Source organism: Euprymna scolopes, chromosome 8 (assembly GCF_053919585.1).
Source record: "Euprymna scolopes isolate OS-2025 chromosome 8, ASM5391958v1, whole genome shotgun sequence".
In the NCBI taxonomy this organism is placed as follows: Eukaryota; Metazoa; Mollusca; class Cephalopoda; order Sepiida; family Sepiolidae; genus Euprymna; species Euprymna scolopes.
In genome coordinates, this window is record NC_136489.1 from 3010679 (window position 1) to 3030468 (window position 19790).

General features: G+C 34.2%; 1 protein-coding gene across 4 annotated transcripts in view; it reads left to right on the top strand.

Annotated features, from left to right (window-relative positions):
* LOC145283482 (short-chain dehydrogenase/reductase 3-like) overlaps positions 1–19790 on the top strand; it is a 77126-nt gene that overhangs the window by 48657 nt on the left and 8679 nt on the right. For all 4 annotated transcript variants that reach the window (XM_080132303.1, XM_080132300.1, XM_080132302.1 and 1 more), the window contains exons 2-4: positions 4292–4414; positions 14517–14657; positions 17431–17672. In XM_080132303.1, coding sequence (XP_079988429.1) covers positions 4319–4414; positions 14517–14657; positions 17431–17672 — 479 coding nt within the window. In that variant the 5' untranslated portion in view covers positions 4292–4318. The remainder of the gene's footprint in view (positions 1–4291; positions 4415–14516; positions 14658–17430; positions 17673–19790) is intronic.

Below are 19790 nucleotides of genomic sequence, written 5' to 3' on the forward strand. Positions count from 1 at the left end.
AAAAAAACGTGACATCTTTGCTGTTACGACCACCGCCAAACCGGAAGTGACGTAGGTTTAAATTAAGGCGAGACAATCGAAAAGAGGGGATGACTTTCGAAAATATCGGTGAAAAAAGCGACCCCCCCTGTAGAAAAGTGCCCAGTTGAGGGTGAAGAAATTAATGTTTTTAGCCAATTTTTCGATATTTGTCGTCTGAAGGGTCGAGCTTCAAAACGATACCAATCTTGTGCAAATCCGTCGCCTCTGTCTAAAGTTTTAGGCATACATACAAACATACATACATACATACATACATTTATATATTGGTAGCTCAAATTTTCGACTAAAACCGATTAAAAAGCTTGCCCTATCTCTGAATACCCTTTATATAAAATTGAAAATGTTTAGACCAGAAATTATCTGAGTAATTTGGTAGAGATCGCAGAGGTCAAATTCTTTTTAACTTTGACTCCTATTATGACGCCTTAAAATTTATTGTTTATTAAGTTAGATCCATGTCCAAGGAACCTACCTCTAAAATTTCAAGTGTTTAGACCCAAAATTGGGGGAAGAGTTTGGTAGAGTTTTCAAAGGTGAAATCGTTAAACGTTGACCCCTTAACAGCCAAATTTCTGGCCGAAACCGGATTACAAAGATTTTCCAAAATCTCCATACCCCCTATATCAAATTTCGAGTTTGTAGACTGAAAATTGACAGAGTTATTGTGTAGGGAAATGTACACAGTCAGACAGACAGACAGACAGACAGACAGACAGACACACACACACACACACACACACACACTTTCACTTTTATAGATATATAGATAGATAGATTTGCTGTTGTTCTTCTTCTACCACCACGACCACGATGAGTAATTCATATTGAGTTCCTTTAACGATATACAATATTAATCTTAACCTTGAAATGTTTATTCTTTCAAATGTCACCCCCACCCCACATCCCTGATGTAACGGACACTTAAAAGCAAATGCAGACAAAGTGGATCTCTTTGATCATCTCAAGTAGATATTGTGTCAAACATTCGTCGTAATGGCCGCTGCTTTGTTTTTAGTTTAAAAGCAAATGTCCATCTGCATGGAACACTTCTCGCTTAAGTGTTGATCTTGTATAGCAGAGTCTTAGATCAATATCAAGACCCATGCAACAACAATGTATACATCGAATCACTTCCGAGTGCATAGGCTTTCATCACAGTAACTTTCTGTCAACGATTATTATAAGAAACGTTTCCAAGCATCGATCTTCATCATGCAAAATCCTTGATTTAACATTCACAGTAAATATTAATTGGAGCAAATACATAGAGGACATTGCCATGACTGCTATAAAATTACAAGAAAACTTCTCAACCACTAATTGCCATGGCTAATGATACATTACCTGAAAGTACTTCGTTCAAACTCTTCAGCTTAATGTTCACGGGGAACATGAGTTGGAACAGATGCAACCTGCTGGAAAAAAGATGAACTCAATCTACCATACTTGGAAATTACTTATGCCTAATATTATCTTGTACCTCTTCAAGACCACTATTCACCCATGTATGGAATATTGTTGCCACATTTGGGCTGGTCCATCTGCCAATAGTTTCTCACTCTTGGACAGGTTTCAAAAGAGAGTCGCCAACCTAATAGGTCCCACACTGTTAGTTTTACAAGTATTTTAATGGCAGGTGCCCCGACGAACTGCAAGCCCTTGTACCCCCTCTACCTAAATACTGCTGACAAACCCAACAAGCAGCAAAATCCCACCACTTCACAGTAAAGATCTTCAGATACCAGAAAGCTTTCTACTCTAATAGTTTCTTCCCTAGGACTGCTAGATTTTAGAATTCCCTTCCACGTTCCTGCTTCCCTGACTGTACTGACATGCAGAAGTTCAAATGTAATGTAAACAAATATTTTGCTGCTCAACTCCCTATATAATATCTCTGCAAATTATGTCCCAGATAGTAGCCCCCTACATCCAAGTGGTACTGTGCTGTGTTTGAGGTGAAAATGCAAAAAAAAAAAAAAAAAAGAAAGAAAAAAAAAAAAAAAAATTCCCACACCTCTGCCTGCATCCCTCTTCCTGTTCTATAAGTATTTTAATGGTGAATGCTCTGACGAACTACAAGCACTTGTACCCCCTCGACGTAAATATCCCCGACAAACCCAACAAGCTGAAAAATCCCACCCATACACAGTAGATATCGCTAGATGTAAGAGAGCCTTCTATTCCAATAGTTTCTTCCCCAGAACTGCTAGGATTTTGTTTCCCCAACTGTACTGGCATGTAAAAGTTCAAGTATAATGTGAACAGACATCTTGCTGCTCAACTCCCTACATAGTATCCCTGCAACTTATATCCCCAATAGTAGCCCCCTACATCAAAGTATTACTGTGCCTTGTTTGGGGTGAAAATTGAATTAAAAAAAAATACCTTCCATTATTCTATCTCTCAACAACATCACCATGTGCCCATGCATTGAGTACTGCTGTCACATTTCGGCTGGTGCACCAACCACAACATCTCCTTCTTGGATAAAGTCAACAAAAGAGCCTCTAATCTAACAGGTCTCACATTACCGTACCGAAGCAGCACTCATTCTAAGTGGGGTAAACTGGTTTCCTCCAAAGGAGAAAGTTTTATATTATGAAATTCATAAGTGATCCTCAGTCGCATGTGTATCTCCCCTCAGGGGGATGATAACGTTAAGCTTTTGCAGTTTTTGCAGGGAGGTGTCAACGTCTTCCTACATACAACACCTGGTATTTCCAAATGGTCACCCCTCTGGTACTAACCAGGCTTAATGTTGCTCAACTGAGGTGATCTAATGAGAACTAGTGTGTCAATGGAATTATACCGTCACATTATCAAACGAACTCCAGCTGTGCTTCATGACCACAGTGTTGCATTCTATGAGCTTAACATGTACTCCAATGAATGTGCTGCGGCTGGTGCCCTCTCTATGTAAATACCCGTGGGAGCAATTCTGTTTTAATTATTCTAATTATCTGTAATTCAATTTCTCTATTATTATATGAAAGTAAATTTGTCAGTGTGTGTGTGCATGCATGCGTGCGTGCATGTGTTCATGTGATTTTTTTCCTATGGACTCCGAAATTGATGGGCCGATTTTTATGAAATTTCACACAAATGTACTTTAGGTATCTGGTAGTGTTCTTAGATAGGTTTTGTATTGGAATTTCTTCAACAAATATCGATAATCGATAATCGATAATCGAAAAATCTGATGAAAGACGGAAGAGGCAATTTTGACCAAAGTTAACACCTTACACAGCCTAACACGACAAGTACATTTGAGAAGTTTTATTACCACAAAAGCAGAAAGACCCAGCATATAAAAACAACAGTAAGTTTTTTTATATGAAAAGTTCCAAATGAATGTTTCTGTTTAAAGCACAATTGAACCATGATACTTGACTTTTTTATTTTAAACTTAAGTTCAAGCCATGATCATCACACAAGCAAAACGGCCAGATATATAAAAATCAACAGTAGGTTCTTTGATATGACAGGGGCACATTCGAAATGAATGTTTAGGGCACAATTGGAGCATGATACTTGACTTTTTGCTTTTTAAACTTTGATTCAAGCCATTAAAATAATTTTATAAAATCAACATTAAATTCTCTACAGTGCAATGTAGACGGCAATGTATTATGGACTAAGTCACTGTGAGGAGACATGTGAAGTTTCCTCCTGGTACACCATGATGGGTCCCCAACTAGAGCATGCAATAACATCGCTTTCATTGAAAAATGGTCGATTTTATTGATTTTGACGACAATAAGAATATGAGAGCCTGAAATATTCATTGATCATCATCCAATCCCGGGCAACGTCGGGTCTCTCTGTTAGTAATTAACTAAGCAAGTCACACATCTCTCACTTTTTGTTGATTTAATCACTCCCTAATATTTAAATGTTTCTGTGGAAGAAAGATTTTTTAGCAATGCTAGCTAATTTACATATGTGTCTGTGCATGCCACAAACGCACATATAAATTAGATGGCAAAATAAAAATAATTGATGGTAAGGAAAAAATTGCTAAGATAGGATGTTGAATTTTTTAACAGGTTATTTTATAGTCCAGATGTAAATGGGAAAGGAGCAGTTCTTTCTTTTTTTTTTTTTTTTTTCAGGAGCAGGAGCTGCTTCTAAACAAGTGGAGTGAGTAAAGCTTTACCAAGGAATCATCCAATATTTTTTTAGTTCACATATCACCATGCATTCCACCTCACAAAATAATAATGATGTCGCTTCTCTTTATTTTTGGTAGATCATCATATGGGGCAGGAATATTCAAATGTTGTCAGAAACTTGCGACGACATAATTGCTCTTGGAGTTGAGTGCATCTATATGGCATGTGATGTCAGCGATAAGGCCAAGATTGACGAACAGGTAAATAAACATCTTTAATTGTTTTATTTTTAATCGTTAGAGTTGTTTGCTAATATAAATGTAAAGCAAAGTTCAATTCTCAGTTGAGTCATTTGAAAGACTAAAATAGTATCTAATGCCTGATAGTTTAACACTCGGCATTATAATAAATGCCGTCATCCTCGATATTTCATTGTAGTAACCTATGAAAAGGGAGATTCCGTATTGCCCTTGTCGACAACAATCAAGTTATATATATATATATATATATATATATATATATATATATATATATATATATATATATATATATATATATGAACTTTGTCTGTGTGTAACTGGACTGATTTTGTTTTAATTTCATACGAAGGTATACTATGTGTGTCTGGGAGTTTTCCTGCATAGGATTTCTATCGGAATGCATCTGATAAGTATTGAAAATCGATAAACGAAAAAAGCAGATCAAAGAAAGAACAGCCTGATTTTGACCAAAGTTAACACTTTTATACAACTTACTATCATAAGTGCATTTGAGAAATTTTATCACCGCACAAGCAGAAAGGCCCAGTCTATAAAATCAAGTGTAGATTCTTTTATAAAACAGTGTTTCTGTTTAGAGCACAATTGAACTATGACACATGACTTTTGCATTTTAAACTTCAAGTGAAGCCATTATTATTGATTTATAAAATCAACAGTAGATTCTCTACAGTGCAATGTAAACTCCAATGTATTATGGACTAAGTCACTGTGGGGAGGCATGTGAAGTTTCCTTCTGATACATTGTTGGGAAAGTCCCTAACTAGAGCAGGCAATCAATCAATTTGATTTTAAAAATGGTCGATTTCACCGATTTCGATGACAATAAAAGTGTGAGAAGGATGGAACATTTGTTGATCCTCATTCAATCCTGGACAACGTCGGGTTTCCCTGCTAGTATATATATATAATTTTTTTTTCTTTAGATATGAGCACACAAATGTATATTTGTGTTGCAATATCAGGTTGTCTCATGTAAAATGCACTAAATGTTGATGCTATTGTTTTTGTTTTTTGATTTCCATTTGCAAAACTCAAGCATGTTCTCCAAAGTTAAAACAAAACCAAGAATTTTCTTCTATAAAAGAATTAAATCAAACATCTTGAATAAAGAATTGAGGATTTATAGCACTTGAAGCATAATATTTTTAATATATAGCACTTGAAGCATAATATTTTTAATATATAGCACTTGAAGCATAATATTTTTAATATATAGCACTTGAAGCATAATATTTTTAATATATAGCACTTGAAGCATAATATTTTTAATATATAGCACTTGAAGCATAATATTTTTAATATATAGCACTTGAAGCATAATATTTTTAATATATAGCACTTGAAGCATAATATTTTTAATATATAGCACTTGAAGCATAATATTTTTAATATATAGCACTTGAAGCATAATATTTTTAATATATAGCACTTGAAGCATAATATTTTTAATATATAGCACTTGAAGCATAATATTTTTAATATATAGCACTTGAAGCATAATATTTTTAATATATAGCACTTGAAGCATAATATTTTTAATATATAGCACTTGAAGCATAATATTTTTAATATATAGCACTTGAAGCATAATATTTTTAATATATAGCACTTGAAGCATAATATTTTTAATATATAGCACTTGAAGCATAATATTTTTAATATATAGCACTTGAAGCATAATATTTTTAATATATAGCACTTGAAGCATAATATTTTTAATATATAGCACTTGAAGCATAATATTTTTAATATATAGCACTTGAAGCATAATATTTTTAATATATAGCACTTGAAGCATAATATTTTTAATATATAGCACTTGAAGCATAATATTTTTAATATATAGCACTTGAAGCATAATATTTTTAATATATAGCACTTGAAGCATAATATTTTTAATATATAGCACTTGAAGCATAATATTTTTAATATATAGCACTTGAAGCATAATATTTTTAATATATAGCACTTGAAGCATAATATTTTTAATATATAGCACTTGAAGCATAATATTTTTAATATATAGCACTTGAAGCATAATATTTTTAATATATAGCACTTGAAGCATAATATTTTTAATATATAGCACTTGAAGCATAATATTTTTAATATATAGCACTTGAAGCATAATATTTTTAATATATAGCACTTGAAGCATAATATTTTTAATATATAGCACTTGAAGCATAATATTTTTAATATATAGCACTTGAAGCATAATATTTTTAATATATAGCACTTGAAGCATAATATTTTTAATATATAGCACTTGAAGCATGATATTTTTAATATATAGCACTTGAAGCATAATATTTTTAATATATAGCACTTTAAGCATAATATTTTTAATATATAGCACTTGAAGCATAATATTTTTAATATATAGCACTTGAAGCATAATATTTTTAATATATAGCACTTGAAGCATATTTTTAATATATAGCACTTGAAGCATAATATTTTTAATATATAGCACTTGAAGCATGATATTTTTAATATATAGCACTTGAAGCATAATATTTTTAATATATAGCACTTGAAGCATAATATTTTTAATATATAGCACTTGAAGCATAATATTTTTAATATATAGCACTTGAAGCATAATATTTTTAATATATAGCACTTGAAGCATAATATTTTTAATATATAGCACTTGAAGCATAATATTTTTAATATATAGCACTTGAAGCATAATATTTTTAATATATAGCACTTGAAGCATAATATTTTTAATATATAGCACTTGAAGCATAATATTTTTAATATATAGCACTTGAAGCATAATATTTTTAATATATAGCACTTGAAGCATGATATTTTTAATATATAGCACTTGAAGCATAATAGTTTTAATATATAGCACTTGAAGCATAATATTTTTAATATATAGCACTTGAAGCATAATATTTTTAATATATAGCACTTGAAGCATAATATTTTTAATATATAGCACTTGAAGCATAATATTTTTAATATATAGCACTTGAAGCATGATATTTTTAATATATAGCACTTGAAGCATAATATTTTTAATATATAGCACTTGAAGCATAATATTTTTAATATATAGCACTTGAAGCATAATATTTTTAATATATAGCACTTGAAGCATAATATTTTTAATATATAGCACTTGAAGCATAATATTTTTAATATATAGCACTTGAAGCATAATATTTTTAATATATAGCACTTGAAGCATAATATTTTTAATATATAGCACTTGAAGCATAATATTTTTAATATATAGCACTTGAAGCATAATATTTTTAATATATAGCACTTGAAGCATAATATTTTTAATATATAGCACTTGAAGCATAATATTTTTAATATATAGCACTTGAAGCATAATATTTTTAATATATAGCACTTGAAGCATAATATTTTTAATATATAGCACTTGAAGCATAATATTTTTAATATATAGCACTTGAAGCATAATATTTTTAATATATAGCACTTGAAGCATAATATTTTTAATATATAGCACTTGAAGCATAATATTTTTAATATATAGCACTTGAAGCATAATATTTTTAATATATAGCACTTGAAGCATAATATTTTTAATATATAGCACTTGAAGCATAATATTTTTAATATATAGCACTTGAAGCATGATATTTTTAATATATAGCACCTGAAGCATGATATTTTTAATATATAGCACTTGAAGCATAATATTTTTAATATATAGCACTTGAAGCATAATATTTTTAATATATAGCACTTGAAGCATAATATTTTTAATATATAGCACTTGAAGCATAATATTTTTAATATATAGCACTTGAAGCATAATATTTTTAATATATAGCACTTGAAGCATAATATTTTTAATATATAGCACTTGAAGCATAATATTTTTAATATATAGCACTTGAAGCATAATATTTTTAATATATAGCACTTGAAGCATAATATTTTTAATATATAGCACTTGAAGCATAATATTTTTAATATATAGCACTTGAAGCATAATATTTTTAATATATAGCACTTGAAGCATAATATTTTTAATATATAGCACTTGAAGCATAATATTTTTAATATATAGCACTTGAAGCATAATATTTTTAATATATAGCACTTGAAGCATAATATTTTTAATATATAGTACTTGAAGCATAATATTTTTAATATATAGCACTTGAAGCATAATATTTTTAATATATAGCACTTGAAGCATAATATTTTTAATATATAGCACTTGAAGCATAATATTTTTAATATATAGCACTTGAAGCATAATATTTTTACCGAAATGATTGAACCCCAAAACGGTTGATATGCCATAAAACAAAACAACCAAACCAAACACCATGAACTTTTTGAACAGGCTTCCTCCAAAGGAGAAAGTTTTATATTATGAAATTCATAAATGATCCTCAGCACGCATGTGTATCTCCCTTCAGGAGAGATGATGGCGTTAAGCTTTTGCAGGGAGGTGTCAACGTCTTCTTACATACAGTACATGGTATTCCCAAATGGTCACCCATCTGGTACTGACCAGGCTAGACGTTGCTCAACTGAGGTGATCTAATGAGAACTAGTGTGCCAATGGAATTATACCGTCACATTATCAAACGAACTCCAGCTTTGAAGCATAAAAACTTTCATCAAAATGACCAGATTTGACATTAAATAACGTAGAAAAGGGTTGATATGCCGTAAAGCAACCAAAACAGAAGTGCAAACATGACTCTGGATTATTATTACAGTTTTACTTGACACAATTTTTTGTATCCATGATAAGACATCATCTGCTCTAAAATAATTTATTTTTACTTATTAATAGCACATGAGGATTGAGGACATGCGTTGCATGGAGGGAAATAATATATGAATGATATAGTGGATGTGTAATGGTGAGCCTTAAAAAAGACTTAGTTTTAATGACCTTAGACGAGGATTAAATCTGGATAATATGGAAAGATGTGTGCAAAAGAGTAAACTTTTATTGTGATAGAACACGTATGAGCACATGGGAAAATATAAGCAGCAGCTGTAAGATAGCTAGCTTGCGAGGATATTAGCAGCAGCAGCCAAAAAATGCACGTATGTTAATTAGGAAGTGTGCGCGAGCGGGCACAACAAAAACAAAGACAGAAGAAAAAGTGCAGTTGAAAAATATCGACATGCAAAGTCGAAGGCAAGAAATGTCTATCTACGGCTGGCGTGTAGGGAAGCAGAAAGAAAAATGCGTGCAAGGTGAGATGGACATGTGGTCCTGCGGTGACAACAAGAGACTCATTAAGTTGGTGTCGAAATGGGGAGAAAGAAAAACTGTAATAAACGACTTGTGGTAAAATAGAAAGTCAGATTTATTTATTTTTGTTTTCTTTATTTTTGTATTTTTGTTTCAATGGTGCCGGACCACATGAGGGTCCGGGAGAGGTTTGAACCGTAACAAACATGGTTTGAGCGTAAACAATTACATTACATTATGGCATGGTCATGTTGAAAGAATGGATGAGGATTCTTGGTTTAACAGTTGTAGAACAGTTGAGGTAGAAAGGTCAGTTCACAAGAGAAGGCTGAAGAAAATGTGGAAGAATTTGACAAAAATGGAACTAAGGGAAAGAGGGATAAAGACTTGGCCAGAAATAGCTTATTTTTGTAGTTACTTTTTAAAGCTGCGTAATGCATGTGAATATGTAAAACCAATCATAATAATGGTGCTTATGATGATGATGATGACGATGATGATGATGATGATATCAACGCAATAATAAAATCATTACGAATGCTAATGATGATGCTTAAATAGAATTCATTAACCCCCCCTTCCTTGCACACATTAATATAAACATCATAATATTTAAAATCGTATTTCGTCAACAATCCAAATGAACTCTTTATGTCATCTTTATTGCAATTTTAACAGGTACTTTTGGAACCTATGACTAATGTAAATTAAGTACTTGTCTGGAGTCAACTCTCCTATTATTTCTATATCTGAAGCTGAAACTATACTGTTTCTAGTATGTTCTGTTGTCATGATACCATCCTCCCAAGTATTACCTCCTCCTTTGTGGCCCAGGGCCGTCTCTATGTGGGATATTTGTTTGAGGCCATTGTGGCTCTCTCCAGCATTTTTTTATTTATTTTTTTTTTTATTCAATTTTCACCCCAAACAAGGCACAGTGCCACTTTGAAGCAGGGGGCTACTATTAGGGACTTAATTAGCGGGGTCATTATGAAGGGAGAAGAGTAGAAAGATGTTTGTTAACATTACACTTGAACTTCTGCATATCGTTGCAGTTGGGAAAGCAGAATCCCGGAAAGGAGTTCCAAAGACCCGCAGTTCTGGGGAAGAAACTATTGGAGTAAAAGGCTTTCTTGCACCTAGGGATCTCCACTGTAAAGGGATGAGACTTAGTAGCTTGTCGGGTTTGTCGGGGGTAGTTACGTCGGGGAGGTACAAGTGTTTGCAGTTCGTCAGAGCATTCACCATTAAAGTATTTGTAGAACAGGCAGAGGGATGCAACATCTCGTCGATGGGACAGAGGCTGAAGCCTAGATGACAGTTCAGGACCTATCAGGTTGGCGACTCTTTTTTGAACCCTGTCCAGGAGCGAGAGACAAGCAGCAGATGCACCAGCCCAGATGTGACAACAGTACTCCATACATGGGCGAATGGTTGCCTTATAGAGGTATAGGATACTGGCAGGCGTAAGTAGTTTTCTAGCACGGTAGAGGGAGCCAACCTTCCTTGCAGCAGCCTTGGCAATGCTCTCAATGTATCTATTCCAGTTCATATTCCCTGTAAACGTTAGGCCGAGGAGTTTAAAAGAAGTACTTTCAGGCAATGTGTTCTTGGCCATTGCTATTGGTGGTAGAGAAGGTTTCTTGTAGTTATTGAAGGAAACAAGCTTAGTCTTAGCAGCATTGAATGAGACCAACCATTTTTGTCCCCATTCCACTACGGATTGGAGGTCATCCTCTAGTGTTTCTGCCATTTTCTTGGATATGTGTTCATTTGTTTTCCCCTCATATCTGTTATAGAGAGTGGTGTCATCGGCAAATATACCCATCTCCGAAACAATATTATCAGGGAGGTCGTTTATGAATATCAGGAACAATAGAGGTCCAAGGATAGACCCCTGAGGCACTCCCGCATTTATGTCATATTGTTTGGATGTACGTCCATCGAGGACAACTTTGATTTTTCTATTACTTAAGAAGGATTTAATTACGTTATGAATTCTTCCAGTGATTCCATATGATCTAATTTTCCTTAGAAGACCATCGTGCCATACCCTGTCAAAAGCCTTAGATATATCAAGGGCCACCGCTCTACCCTCCCCTGTTTTATCCAATGAACGGTATATACGTTCAGAAACTACAGTTAAGATATCTGCTGTTGAACGGGCTTGCCTGAATCCATATTTAGCAGCTGTTAGGTGCTGGACTAGGACTTGATTAACTAAGGACTCAAATATTTTGGCGAAAAGCGGGAGGAGGCTAATGGGGCGATAATTTAGTGGGTCAGTTCTTTCACCAGAATTCTTGAAGACTGGTACCACAGAGGCAGTTTTCCAGCAGTCGGGAAAACAAGATTTGTTAAGGCATTTATTGTAAAGTTTGGACAGAACTGGAGCAACCTCGGCAGACCATTTTTTTAATAGCACAGCCGGGATGAGATCTGGTCCACATGCTTTTGAGGTGTCTAGGTTTTTTATAATAGCATGTACCTGAGAAGGGGTGATTTTCAAATCGTCAAGTGTTGCGTCTGTTCGCAGAGGAAAATCAGGGAGTGAGTGGTGTACCGAGTTCAGTGTGGAGTTTGAGGCAAACCGACTGGCAAGCAGATTAGCCTTGTCAGTTGCCGTGCAAGCAACCTCATGATTGTTTGTTAGTGGGGGAATAATTGACTGTCCATTATTAACTACGCTGTTGTAGATTTTCCAAAAATACCGGGTTCCTAATTTCTGTGCTTCGATGCGCTTTCTGGTGGTTTCAGAGTAATCTGACTTAGCTGTGTCTATCACTCTCTTACAATTATTTCTAGCTTCTATAAACTTCTGTTTATTTGAGCTGGACTTATGTCGGTTGAATCTGCGGAACGCATGCTGCCTTTGACAAATGGCAGCTGCACAAGCAGAAGTAAACCATTGGGGGGAGTGGGGCTTGCTATAGTATTTCCGTGCGGGAACATGTGCTTCAGTAGCAGTTTTGAACCATTCAGTTGTCTCATTTGCACACTGTTCCACTGGAAGAGTAAAGATATTTTGCCATGGGGCATCTCTGATGAGCTCCCTGATGGCTTCCCAATCAGCCTTTTTGTAATACCTCGTTGTTTTGAGTAGTGGGTCTTCAGTTTTGGGGCGAGAATTTAGGCTGATTTCTACCATTATCACAGCGTGATCAGCATTCCCGAGTGGGCTGTGGGCATTTGTTGTACAGTCATTGGGAACCGTTGTCAGAAAGAGATCTAGAAGTGAGACATGTTGATCGTGCTGGTCTGGGAAACGTGTCGGAAATGTAACCAACTGAGATAGGGAATGGGATATAGAGAAGCATGAGATAGGGAATGAGATATAGAGAAGCATGAGATACGGAATGGGATATAGAGAAGCATGAGATAGGGAATGAGATATAGAGAAGCATGACAGTGCAAGCTGGAATTTTATGCCCGGTTTGTTTTTATTTTTTTTCTACATCTACATTTTTTGACTCGTTTTTAAAGGACATGCACATTTTTGCAATTTATGACTATAATAAATTGCGGTTTCATTTAATGCCATAACTAGAAAATTCTAGCATTGCTACAAATATAATTTGATGATTTCTTTCTGTTCTCTGATGAGAAGAGTAGCATTCTTTGAAACTCCGCGGAATAAGGACTTTGTAAATTGTTTTTTGGAGTATTCAGCCGAACAAGAAATTTTGATTGTAAATTTCAACTTACAGTTTTAAGTTTTTTTCTCTTATAAAAAGCTCTACTCTCTATTGTGTGTTGAGCTTTTTTATTTGGCTTAAAATATCTGTATATAAATACTGGTATTTATTTTCCATTGAAGTTTACCATTGCTTATATCAGGTAAACAATATATATATATAAATGAGATAAGTTTATTCTAAACTTATATATATAATTATTTCTTATAATAATTAAATACCTACAGACACTAGTGTTTCTTCCTTTCAGGAATCTTCAGTACAGGGTGTCACGATTGATACCAGTCGATAGATTCAAACCCAGCGGCACTAGCCATCTCTGGCTTGATTAGCAAGGACCGTATCCAATCGATTACAATTAACCACGTGAAATAATGCTGAAATTTAAACATTTTATTTTTAAATGTTTTTATGCCAGTGAAAGTGATCTAATCATTATATGATGATCTATGCATTAGAGCTAAATTGACCGACTTAATTCAACTGAAAGTGCTCAACGATAAGAAACGAATTTTTTAAAGGGGCTAACATAATAACATATATATATATATATATATATATATATATATATATATAACTACTTAATTTACTCACATAAATTTAATATACGAAAGTATAGATTTATGCGTAAACTAAGTATTTACTTCAAAAGTGCTCAATACGTAGGTAGAGCTAGTTAGTAATTTATAAAATCGACATATATATTTTATAAATTACTATATATATATATTTTTTGAAGTTTTACATTTGGATTTTACCGTCACTGGATGTTTTATCTTCCACCAGACTATCCATTCATGTGTAATCACCTTTTTCTTTACCATATTCCCTCTGCTTCACTTTTTTTGTTTTCAAATAAGATCTTTGACTTACTTGTTGTTTCATCAAATACTTCTGCATGCAAAATCCGATCCCGCATTTTGCTTATTCCTACCCTCTGATTAGAAGGAAAGTGTTTTTTCGAAACTCCGCGGATTAAGGACTATCCATTTATCTAGTTTTTTTCCTTTTCAGATTAAATATGTTTTTAACTCATTTCAAAGTGATTTTTAACATATTTTATTAACTGTTTGCTCATATATATATATATATATATATATATATAATACAATTATATACATCTTCACACTATAAAAAAATATTTACAAAATTATCTAATTCTAATTTTCAGTCAGAGATCGTTCAATCTGAACATGGCCCAGTAACGATACTCATTAACAATGCAGGAGTCGTTTTCCCTGGAAGACTGCTTGAACTTAAGGATGAAAATATAGAGAAGATCTTTACAGTCAATCTTTTGGCTCAGTTTCGGGTAAGAATAATAGTTTTCTTTTGAAGAAATTGTTGTATTTACCGCTTCTCTAATGAGAAGTCTAATGCTTTGTAAGTGACAATCACGTAAAACACAAGGTGGAACGATAAAATTATCGCACTAGAAATGAATACATGATTCCATTTTCATTTTGATGAAAACTGGTTTTCATTTTTTGTTACTGACAATCTTCTAGTTGGCTAATTGTGTACAAATCCCAAGAGTGATAGGAGTCGTCTATCATGTCTAAAAGTGATACAATGTTCAACGAGCAAGATTGGAGATACGCCGCTGTACAACTCATGCTCTCTACCGGTCAAAGTTATGACAACGGGACCATTGCCAGCATCCTTACAATGCATCGCTGGATTGCCACAAATAACAGGGACGTCCCCAGGGTGGTGAAAACAAAGTTTCCAACCAAGGTTATAGTCTTTAATGTGATTTTAAATGAGGGCCACATCATGCTATCTCATATCTTCAAAGTCGGCTTGAAAGTCAACAGCAAAGAAAACTACTTATGCCTGACAGTATCCTATACCTCTATAAGGCCACCATTCGCCCATGTGTAGAGTACTGTTGTCACATCTGGGCTGGTGCATCTGCTGTTTGTCTCTCGCTCCTGGACAGGGTTCAAAAGAGAGTCGCCAACCTGATAGGTCCTGAACTGTCATCTAGGCTTCAGCCTCTGTCCCATCGACGAGATGTTGCATCTCTCTGCCTGTTCTACAAATACTTTAATGGTGAATGCTCTGACGAACTGCAAACACTTGTACCTCCCCGACGTAACTACCCCCGACAAACCCGACAAGCTACTAAGTCTCATCCCTTTACAGTAGAGATCCCTAGGTGCAAGAAATCCGTTTACTCCAATAGTTTCTTCCCCAGAATTGCGGGTCTTTGGAACTCGCTTCCGGGATTCTGCTTTCCCAACTGCACTGATATGCAGAAGTTCAAGTGTAATGTTAAAAATACATATTTCTACTCATCTCCCTTCATAATGACCCTGCTAATTTAGTTCCTGATAGTAGCCCCCTGCTTCAAAGTGGCACTGTGCCTTGTTTGGGGTGAAAATTGAATAAAAAAAAAAAAGTGTACCATAAGTGTGCTGAAGAGTGTGGTGATTCCCTAGTGCAATTAGATGGGCAATCTGGGTGTGGCAGCAGGACTCGGTGCTGGCCCACAAGTTCAAAGAGACCCAGGCTTGACTTTAGAAGGAGTGTTACAAGATTGTACCCTTCTCTTACTGACCCTCCTCTTCCTCCTCTCTGAATCTGCTGGTTGACTTCGTTTAGTCACATGTCAAGAACATCACCAACATGACCTCCCACAACACCAAAGTCAGTCTGATTGCTGACATTCGCCGAGCTCCTGTCGACTCTTGTGGTAAAGGCATGCTCCCAGTTCTGAACCCATATTGAGGTGTTGATTGAGGCTGAAGGCGGCTACATTAAATAGATGTCAGTTCTATTACATAATCAAGTTACCTGAATTGATTTTTTTAATAAAAGTTTTAGAATAAAGCTTTGTTTCTTAAGGGCGACAACTTTATCATTTCACCTTGTAAATGCTTGTTATCCAAGGCAACCACACAATCCTAACAGCATAATTAAATAATACCGTGTATGTCCTGCTTCTCCTGTGCTTGAAACATATTGTCTACAATCGTCTCCATGGTGATATAGAGGGGGGGGGGAATATAAGTCTCTGTAGTTTTCTTCTTCGTCTCCTTTGGCCTTCCCTGACACCTCAGCACAGTACAAATGCATGACTCGTCTTCTTCAAAATGAACTTACACGTTTTCCAAACGGCTTGCCTTTTATGCAGGCCAGTGCCATCTAATTTACATACGAACGGTGAGAATTCACATTACTTCTGTATGATCATTGAGCATAAAATCAATTGCACATTGCAATTTTGGTTTTTCTATTATTAACTGGACTTTACAAAATGAGCAGACATGTGGCCAGTTCTAAGGTAAGTCATTTTTGCAATAATTACAATTTTTTGTACATTCTTACAACTACTAAAACATAAAAAGAAGAATACTTTTGATTTGGAGAAAGATTATTTAATGATAAGCTGTGGATATCGATGTACAATCCTACAACTCATTACTATATGATGGTGATGCTGAAACTGTCCTTTGTCAGCAAATATCGCCATCTCAAGAGATAATTTCATCAGGGAGATCATTTATGAATATCATAATATCATAATAAAGGTTTACTCGCATTTATATCATATTGTTTTGATGTACGGTCGTCGAGGACAACCTGGATTTTTCTCTTATTTAAGAAGGATTTAATTATGTTAAGTATTCGTCCATAATATATGATCTGATTTTCCTGAGAACTGCAGTAGAACGAGCTTGTTTAAATCCATAATGATCGTCGGACAGAAGTTCAGCAAGTGTAAGGTGGGAGACTAGAGCTTGATTAATTATGGACTCAAATATTTTGGCGAAAAGAGGGAGGAGGCTAATAGAGTGTAAATTTAATGGGTCAGTTCTTTCGCCATAATTCTTGTAAACTGGTGCCATAGAAGCAGTTTTCCTATCAGGAAAGCAAGATTTGTAAATTTTCTAACATGTGAGCTAAATTTTGGTTCAGAAATAGTAAATTTATAAACGAAAATAATCTTCAACTCAAACTTTTAAAATAATTGTTTTGTTCTGCCAAGATTTTCATGTTGTCGTTTAAAAAATGGAGACTCTTATTGGTGGGGGAGTGAGTCTGTTTGTCTACAAATTTACCATTTTTTTTTTTTTCAGACACTGCGTGCTTTCTTGCCATCAATGCAAGAAAATCGGCATGGTCACATTGTAACAATTGGCTCTTGTCTCGGTCTCATGGGAATCAACCAAACGTGTGCCTACGCAAGTTCCAAATTTGGTTTGACAGCTTACGCAGAATCATTGGCATACATGATTGATAAAAATTATCCGGGAATAAATACGACCGTCATCTACCCTTTTCAGATCAATAATAAAATGTTTGCCGGATGTTCTAGCAGGTAAGTTATTCATGCTGAGATGCTTTGATGCAGATGTTGAGGGGTGGGCAATATCCAAGCAAAGAATAACTGTACAAAATTAATTTAGTTTATTCAACGAAACATTGTTAAAACAATGAAAATAAAATGTTAATAAAAACAGATTTCAAGAAATACAAGAACGTTCTGAAGAAAGTAAGGTGTTTGTCTGCAAGGAGGAATTAAATACTTATGTCTGTTTTGGCTGGTGCCATGTCCATTTACGTGTGTGTAAATAAATAGGCATTAAGATATGTATGTGTATTGACGTGATTGCTTTGTTAGTTAAGATCCATAGTGCAGTGGTTAGAGTAGAGTACTTTGAAAAATACAGTTATAAAAGTGACCTTCTTTTGAAGGTTCAATCCTCAGTGCAGGCGATCGAAAATACAATTGCGAATTACTTAGGACCTCTATTCAGTCATGGCTAAATGGAATGAGAGCATGCTATTCCATGAAGTAAATAAAGGGCTCAGTTCTAAATTCCGTGCAGATTCCTTAGTTCGACACACAGATTCCGAAGTTTGACAAGATATGCCTGAAGAAGGTCATGATTATATCGATCGAAATGTTGTGAAAATAATAATAAAGATGAGGACAGTAGTCCAAAGAATCCAAATAATACGAATAACTAATCCTCATCTCAAAAATTCAGAAACGTAATAGAATATCAAATATTTTTCAATAGCACTATATATATATATATATATATATATATATATATATATATATGTTTTATTGTTTTTATTACCGTTTTATCTGTTTAGTAACACATGTTTCGGTTTCTGAACCATATCTACAATCCAGCAACCTCGTCAGACCTTACAGAAACCTGTTTCTGTAAGGTCTGACGCGGTTGCTGGGTCGTAGATATAGTCCGGCAACTGAAACATGTGTAACTAAACAGATAAAACGGTAATAAAAAATAAAACACATATTTGCTCTGCAATAGTATTGAGCACTCTCTTCAGGTTTTGACTAATTACCATTTTTGCTCTCTCTCTCTCTCTCTCTCTCTATATATATATATATATATATATATATATATATTCAATAATTCAGATTATTTGGATTATTCTCATATTTTTTTTTACAACGTTTTTCAGATGCATCTTTTTGAACTCTGGAATCTTAATGTCAAACTTGGAAACAAATACAGAATTTCAAACAGAACCCTTTATTTAATTCATTGTAGTGTATTTTTCTTGTTCTGGCAGCCACAAGCGGTTACAAGTATGAAGTAATTTTTCATTTATTCTTAGTTATTATTGCCTATAGTGATGATTAAATCTTCTAACCCTTAAAACCTGCCATCTAGAACAGATTCATATTCAATGCATGTATCTGTGGCTCAATGAAGGTTCGACGTGACATTGGCTGAAACGCTGTATAAAAAATAACCAGCGTAAAATAATAGTTGGAATAATTCAATCGTTATAAATCGTTATCTACAACAAACGAAACATGCATTATTGTAGCTTTGTTTTTTTTTGTTTTTTGTTTTTTTTTAATGAAGTTTTTGAGGAAACATAAATCTTATCCTTTAAAATGTGTTTAACTGTGAGCGAAATAACGTATTTGCTCGGATTTCTATGTTTGGTACATGTTTGTGTACATCATCATCGTTTGACCAATCATCACAAAATTTGTCAACATATCGGCCATGACGTTTCTGGATTTTTGAAATGAGGATTGGTTATTTGTATTGTTTGGATTCAACGGATTACTGTTCTCATCTTGAGTTCACACGTTTCGGTTGATGTAACCTCCGACCTTCTTCAGGTGCATCTTGTCGAACTCAGGAATGTTTCTGTTGAATTTGAGAATTTGGACAAAATTTTGAATGGAATCTGTGGCACAGTGGTTAGAGTACTTGGTAAAATCAATTGTGAAAGTGATAGACTCCTGAAGGTTGAAGGTTCAATTCTCAGTGTTGGCAACCGAAAAATACAATATTGAATTGCTTAAGACCTCTATCCAGTCATGGTTGACAGAATGTTACCCCCATGAAACAAATAAAGGTTTCCGTTCAAAAGTAACACTCAAGATGAGAAGAGTAGGGTGAAAAATCCAAATAAAATGCATATTGGTCATTGATGC